At 48.8% G+C, this 8,343-nt stretch overlaps 1 protein-coding gene across 1 annotated transcript in view; it reads left to right on the plus strand.

Moving 5' to 3' along the window:
- LOC106805648 (semaphorin-2A-like) overlaps window positions 1–7,819 on the plus strand; it is a 14,623-nt gene extending 6,804 nt beyond the window's left edge. Inside the window, exon 3 of the mRNA XM_014807336.1 lies at window positions 7,530–7,819. Within this exon, the coding sequence (XP_014662822.1) occupies window positions 7,530–7,819 (290 nt within the window). The remainder of the gene's footprint in view (window positions 1–7,529) is intronic.
- Window positions 7,820–8,343: the final 524 nt, after the last annotated feature.

An 8,343-nucleotide genomic window follows, 5' to 3' on the forward strand; every position in this document is an offset into this window, starting at 1 on the left:
GTTTTTGTTTTTGCTCTCTAGCGACTAGAAGTTACCAGTGCCCTACCCACAGCATGGATCCGGCTAGCTAAATGTCCCGTTCAATCCCCAACGACCCTCACTGCCTGTGGAAATTGAGGTGAGCTAGCTGTTGTGTTTATTCGTCATGACCCGCGTACACTTGTTGTTGTTCCCTTGTGCAGTTTATTACTCAGTACGCAGTGCTTCTTGTTAATTTTTTATTGCTTAAAATTGTTTGTATTAAATATTTAATTGTTTTAAGTACGATAATTCACGAAGTTCGTTGTTATTTCTTTATTTATTATTTGTGATATTCAATTTGTTTGTTGTGGCTGCGCGTGAGAATGGAAGGCTGTTTGTTGTTCGTGTATTGAGCTCGATGGTCAGGTGCCCCGTGTTTAAATTAACGTTTCGTATTTGTTTTTCGTGCTGTAAGAAGGCGCTAACGCCTAAAGCGACATCTCCTGTCCCTCTACTGCGGCACCCAGCACTACTTCCTCCAAGCGACCCACTATCTACGACACCTGAGTCTCTATCAACGACGACGCTTCCGAGCTACACCGACTCATACGTATCCCTCTCACTTCCGACTCGTAAATGCTCAATCCGTAAAGTATATCGCAACAGGAATGGAGGGGAGAACAGAGGGCATGGAATGTGGGAGGTGGTAGTGAGTGTATTCCAGCCAAGTACCGTTCCTCTAGGCTAGCGACTCATACGTACCTCTCCTCCGAACACGAAATGGCTTAACCGTATATGTACATCGGCCATGTTTCGGGATCTCGGTCCACAGTTGGAGAGGGGGGGAGGAGAAAGGAAGGGTAGGGATGGGATAGGTTAATATAGTGTATTGAAGCAAGTACTTTTCTCTGGCCGACTTGCATATGCACTGCTCGCCTCTGACCTCCCAACTTGCCCAGGATACACACGGCGGGGAGGAGAGAGGAGGGGGAGGGCAGGGATAGATATCATAGAGAAATGTGAAAAGAAATTGTTTTTTATATATGTATATTTCACTCGCGACATATTACATAATAAAACAGAATAGATCTGCGGCTGTCGTAACACCACACGACCGCCCTCCGCCATTCTTCACGATCTTAGTAACTATTTGTCCATACACGTGCAAGAGCTCAAGTTTTTATTTAACTCCTGACCATAATACACAGTAATTCATAATCACTAATTCAATAAAATCAATAAATTAATGTAATAAAGTAATATGCAATAAGCTCGGGGGGTCGTAACCGCTGACGACTACTCCTGATGGAGATGATTCGTGATGCTTCAGATCTAACCTCACGTCCATTCGTCGTTCTCGGCAGAGCCGAATTTGTCGGATTATTCGACCATGGCGACTACGTCCCTACTTTCTTCTTCGCGAGAAACGGCTGTCGAGTACATCAACTGCGGCAAGCGCGTGTACTCGCGCTCGTCGCGCGTCTGCATAGAAGGAATAATGGCGGACAGAACGTGCTCATTGCAGCCACATGAGGGCCATCGGTGACATGAAGCGCGCCTCAACCTGCTCCAATCCGCGTGGACGCATTCCCGTTCTATGCTTTCGACCGATAATAAATAAATAAGGAAAAAGTTAAAATAAAAATGATACGTGAAGTGTGCGGAGCGGTGCGGCAGGTATTTTTATAGTATTAAGTTTAGAAGGTAACATTTAAGCATTAGTACTGTATATATTAATGTTATTATATTCAATATTTCTACTTCTATTTCTATTCGGTTCTATTCTTCGACGAGATACCGATAAGGTGCGGCGGGCGTGCAGGCGTAAGTATTTTAGAGTATAGAATTTATAGTATTATAGTTGAAAAAGATATTAAATTAAGCTTATACTTGTATAAATATTGTGGCGTTTTGCGATCATAACAGATATATCAGATATTTATTTCCAGAAAGTGCGAGAATTTTCTCCGGCTGAACGGATTATTATATTATACTTATTTTATATATAATATTATTCTCAGTCTTACAGAGGAACGTCTGACAGTCGCCGACAATGACACGGTGGTTCCATGCGTCGTTCACAACATCTCTGTAAGTACTGGTGGTGAAATAATTCCGGCTGTGAATATTTAACATTAAATCTCCCCTCACACCGCACATCGTATGGCGGACGCCTGGCACGTCATTGCGCACGATGGCACGTCAACATCCATCACAACACCAGCATTTCACGACAAAGAAGTCTCGCTAACATTTACTTAATCTGATTGGCCTTGCCATTAGCGTCGTCATGCAAGTGACTTATTAACGTGTTTTAAATCGAATAATGATAATGTCTCACTCGAACTGCGTATATTTCGCTCACACCCTTCCGCGGCAATGTAATGCGTTCATATGGCCATTCGACAATTAGCCAGCGATGATGCCAACCGTTAGAAAGACAGTCTCAGCTAGCGCGCGCGCAATGCGAGCAATCATCCGACTGATCCAGTCTTAATGAATCCAGATAAATCGACACGTTGCGAGCAGCTCACGCGTCGTTGTCGTTGCGTTGTTGTCGTTCCCTAGCTACCGTGTTACTGCGTTGAAAATCTTCTCTCTGAACAAAATATCGTGTTTGGATGTAAATGTTACATTCACATCAGCAGATCGATTGCACTCATACACTAGAATCGGTGTATTGTGGATGGCCGCGATCGGATAGTAACAGGAGTAATGTAATGGTCGTGTTATGTTGCTCTAGCACTCCTAATAACGTATCCACACATTTTCACGGATACATCTCACACATTCCTCACACCGTATCGGCACACAATATTCACATATATCTCCATCACACGCTCTCACTAACGTATTCTCACACTATCTCATCACATAACCTCCACATACTACGCTCACACATCATCTGATCGGCATAGGAAGGGCCTCGTCGGCTCGGCGGTGTGCCATGTACAGCTTCTTGTAATCTCAACACGTAATCCACACCTACCCACACGTATCTCACACGTAACCTCCAGGAACGGCCATCGTCGCTTCCGGCGGTGTGCATGTACAGTCTTTCTGTATCTTCACACGTAAATCTTCACACGTTTTCCTCACACCTTACCTCCACAACTACTCACACTATCCCGCAGAACGGTCTCGTCGCATCGGCGGTGTTGCATGTACAAGCTTCGCTCGACATCGAGGCGCGCGTTCGCGCCGCTTCAAGGAGCAGCCGGCTACACGTCGCCGTGGCTGCCCGTCGCGAGCAGACGTGCCGCGGCCGCGCCCGGGCGCCTGCGCCGCGCAACACGAAGCGACTCGGCGACGACGTGTCTGCACTTCATCAAGACTCACTGCCTGATGGACGTCCGCCGCGCAAAGCCGACGCACGCATCGCGCCCAGCGTACTACCTCCGCGACGCGTGTCTTCACGAACAGTCGTCGTAGACGCGGGATCGGGCAAGGACGCCGGGTATCTTGGTGTACTTCCTAGGCCACAGGTGCGTGGGTGGGGCAGGGAAAAGGAGAAGGAGGGGGAAGGAGGAGAGGGAGGAGGGAGGGACGTGGTAATTCTGGTGACTTGTGTCGGCTCGTGGTCTTTTCCTAAGGCACAGGTGCGTGGGTGGAGCAGGGGAGAGGAGGATGGGAAGGAGGCGCGGAGAGGGAAGGAGGGGTAGGAGAGAAAAGAGAAGAGGCATCCAGAGGTGATTGTAGGTTGTGGTTAGGTTTACATCGTCTACCTTCCTAGCACAGTGCGTGGATGAGTGCGGGAGAAGCCAGGAGACAGGAGGAGGGAAGAGGGGAGGTGTGGGGGGGGGGAGGGACGCGGGGTACTGTGTACTTCTATAGAAACAGTTCGCTGGTGGGGCAGGGAGAGGAGGAGGATGAGGCAAAGGGAGAAGGGATGAAGGGAGAGGAGAATAGGAACGAGGGGAGAAGGGAGAAGGGGACGAGGGTGAGAGGGAGGAGATGAAGAGAGAAAGAGTAAGGAATGGAGCGGGCGAAGGGAGGAGGCGGAATAAAAAAAAGGAGGAGGAGGGAGGACTGCGGGTATCTGTTACTTCCTAGGCACAGGTTTGCGTGATGTGGTGCGGGTAGAGGCAAGGAGGTGAAGGAGGGGGAGGCGTGGAGGGACGCGTGATCTAGTGTACTAACGCTAAGATGCACAGGTGGCGTGATGTGGGGGGTAGAGGGAGGATGGGGAGGGACACAGCAGCCTGTAGTCGGAATTGTATAGTATTGTAGTATGTAGAGTGTATATGTAAGTAATATGTTCTATACAGTAAGATCATAGTCTTGTAACACCTCTTTGATGTGTATTTCTGTGGTTATGTTTCACAGCTTGGCGGTGACGTTCTATAAGCTCGTTCATTGGACAGACAAGCAGGTGCAACCATGGCAGAGGTGCTACTAAAATACAGCTGAGCTCTCAAGCCCGATTCGCCAAGACTGGCGCGTGGAAGTAAGCCCGACGCGTAATGAGGCGATCGCTGCTCCTATCAGCCGACGTGAGACAATACAAACTGTGTGTGTGTGTGTGTGTGTGTGTGTGTGTGTGTGTGTGTGTGTGTGTGTGTCGTGTTGGTGTCGTGTGTAGGGTTGTGCTGTGATGCGTGCGTGCGTGTACACAGCCACCCTCCCCCACACAGCCATACCTCCTCCACACAGCCCACACTCCCCCACAACATCGCCCCACCCCCCACACAGCCCACTCCCCACACAGCCCCACGCTCCCCCACACAGTCATACCTCCTCACAACACAGCCGCCCGTCCTTCCACACATCCCCACGCTCCCTACACAGCCGCACCTCCTCCACAGCAGTCCCACCTCCGCCACACAGCCCTGCTTCCCCACATCAGCCCCACCTCCGCCCAGCACGCCCGCCTCCCCCACATCAGCCCCACTCCACCACAACAGCCCCAGCCTCCCCCACACCAAGCCCCACCCTCCCCCGCACAGCTCTGCCTCCCTGCACAGCCCCACCTCCCCCACTCAGCCGCCACCTCCCCTACAACACCCCGACCCGTCCCCAGACAGCCGCCACTGTCCCCGCACAGCACCGCCAACCTATCCCCCACACAGCCCACCCTCCCACACGCCCCACCTCCCCCACACAGCCCCACCCTCTCCCCCACAGCCCTATCACTCCCCACCAGCCCCCACCTAACACCCACACACGCCCACCTCCCCACAGCAGCCCCACCTCCCCCACACCAGCCCCACCGTCCCGCCGACAGCCCTCAGCCTCCCCCACACACCCTGCCGTCCCCCACACCTAGCCCCACCTCCCCCACACGACGTCAATACCGTCTCCCACAGCCCCCCTCTCCACACCAAGCCCACTCCCCCCACTACAGCCCCACCTCCCACCAGCCCCCCTCTTCCATAAGCCATAACCTTCCTCCACAACAGCCCCCCCCCCTCCACAAGGCCCTCCCTTCATCTCGCACAACCCTGCCTCCCCACACAGCATCGCCGTCCTCACGTTACCCACCGCCACCGTTCTTAATGACGTTTCTCGTATGCACAAGAACGCGTTCTTCCTTAACATGAGCACGGATAACGGCGCGTCTATCAAGATGTCGGTGCATAGTAGGCGAGCGCTACTCACTCTGTCCGATTTGTGTGCAGGACCCCTACTGCGGCTATGACCGCTGCCACGATGTCCCAAAGTCCATATCCAAGCCGTTCTCGACCGCACCGGACAATACGTACAATAGCGCTATAAATTAGATAGTAGCTATAGTAGTAGTAAACTTATAGTTAGCTAGTTATAGTAATTTTTAAGCATAATTTTCGTATGTATTATTCATTCCATTTCTAATTCTTTAGGCACATTTAAGCAACCACGCGAATATGTAGAATCATAGTACAGTTAGGTCTTCGATTAATCCGCCATTACCATTTTATCAGCTACGTAGAGCAACTTCTAGTCCAACTTCTGCCGACGTGCATACGATCCGGTTTAAAAAAAAGTCCCCCCCCCCCCCCCCCCTCCTTTTTAAAAAGCATCCCATGCGTTGATATATGTCACGTATTCACGCTATGAAATGTTTTTTTCTTGGTAAAATGTCTCCCAAATGCATAATTACCTTTTCCTGATTATTAACTTTGGGGTGTGTCTAAATCACAAGGCGTCTTGAAGCTTGTGAAAATACGGTATAACGCAAGTCTAGGACATTGCGTTTCACATTTTGCAAGTTTCGATAATCACTTATAGCACAAAACCCCTTCCATTTTGTTTGATACGGTCTACTACTGTTTTATAACGGACACGGGTGACCATCTTGGAAAAAGCTTCACGTTACTACAACACTCAAAGTATGACAAGAATGTCCCACTAAACACTTGTTCCTATTGTCGTTCCTGTCACGGGATGGGAGACTTCTCTCACGTGTGAGATCTGGTCTGAAGTCCGTCACTTGATTTCAGTTTACGCAGAAATTCGTTGAAGTGAAAGAGCGAAGAAGAAAATGAACACGAAAAAAACGACAAGGCAACACTATAATGGCCATTTTGATTAAGAGCTGCGGATTAGTGTAGGTTTATAGGGTAAACTCCTCATCTTGTCCTGTTCTTTTTTCAACCGTAAATCCCCAGTCTGTCAACTGAATGCTGAATCACAAGTCTGCGAGTTAGTGAGTGTTTAGTATAAAAATAGGTCACTAGTAAGAAATGCTGCAGCTGTCTTTTTCTCCTCCCCCTCTCTCTGTCTCTGACTGTCTGTTTTCTCTCTCTCTCCTGCCTTTCTCTCCCTCCCTCCTTTGCTCTCATCCATCCATGCCATCTCCTCTTCCTTCTATCCATCATATATCTATACATCCTATAGCGTATTTTCATATCATAATTCTATATATTCTATACAAATCATCCATCCATCCATACCCGTCGTCATCCGCCCGGCCAGTCCATCCATTCATTCATCCATCATCCATTCCATCATACCATCCATAATCCATCCATGTCCAATCCATCCTTTCATCCATCCGTCCGTCCATCTGTCCGTCCATCTGTCCGTCCATCCATCCATCCATCCATCCATTCATCCACCCATCCCTACGTCCGTCCATCCGTCCATCCGTCCATGCGTCCGTCCATCCATCCATTGTTCCACCACACCCTCGGCCATCACTTTCTTTTCTCTCTATTCAGTCTTTCCACTCCTGGGAAAAAATTTAGAAGCACTGTGAGTTACAGCCAGTAGCATCTCCAGTAACAAAAGTGTTGACATCTAAAGTGTGTGGATCTCCAGCCTTCCGTAAAACACCGCTGACCGCCCCCATCTCTCTGCTCGCACGCCCTGAGTAACACGTGTTGATCTCTCTCTCGCGCTCTCCGCGCACATCCGCAGAGATACTCAACGCCCAGCAGATGAAGGCCGCTCCACCGCACCCTCAGCAATCACATTCCGTAAAACACTGTCTCTCTCCCCACGCACCCCTAGTAACACGGGTTGATCTCTCTCTCTCTATCTCCCCGCGCACATCCGCAGAGATACTCAACGCCCAGCAGATGAAGGCCGTGCCCGGACAGACCGTCTACCATCACATTCCGTAAAACACTGTCTCTCTCCCTGCGCAGAGATACTCAACGCCCAGCAGATGAAGGCCGTGCCCGGGCAGACCGTCTACCTGCGCTGCGACGTGCCGACGAAGCTGAACCCGCTCGACGACGCGCGCTACGCCGTCTCGTGGTACCACCAGGGGGAGCCGGTCAAGTACGACGACGATCGTCTGCTGACGGTCGACAGCGGGCTGGTGCTGGTGAACGTCGACGGCGTGCAGACGGGCGAGTACAAGTGCATGATGCGTCAGCAGACGCTGAGCAAGTACGAGATCGTCATTGACTCGGGTGAGTTGTCGAGCAGATGATTATTAATTCGATTCAACTGATTAAACTAGTTAATAAACTGATTAATTAACTAAATCCAGTGAATTAAACGATATAATTAATGTACATTGGATAAATTAAATTAATAAAATAAATTTATTCAATTAACTAATTAATTGATCAACTTATACATTCGCCCCAATAGTTATATTTTCTAGATAAAAATTTGCATAAACATAAATATTTTGCTTTTAAAATTTTGTGCCTTTGTCACACATTTATAACCAAGTTAAAATGTAAACAAAAAACTCAAAAAAAGAAGCAATATACTCACAACTGACGTGTGTAAGCTGCATAACTTTCAATGTAATATTCATCTCTTTGAGTAACAATTTTGATTAGCGAATTATTTTCTAGCATTCTTCACGATGGTTATATATGATTATATCAGAAGTAAGATCATATAGGAGGAGTATATGACACTCCAAAATACGTGAAATTCAACATTTGCTTGCCTAATTTTACCGATGATATATTACGTGCAACTCGATAAAAATTACATCTA

Source organism: Priapulus caudatus, unplaced genomic scaffold (genome assembly GCF_000485595.1).
Source record: "Priapulus caudatus unplaced genomic scaffold, Priapulus_caudatus-5.0.1 Scaffold122, whole genome shotgun sequence".
Taxonomy (NCBI): domain Eukaryota; kingdom Metazoa; phylum Priapulida; class Priapulimorpha; order Priapulimorphida; family Priapulidae; genus Priapulus; species Priapulus caudatus.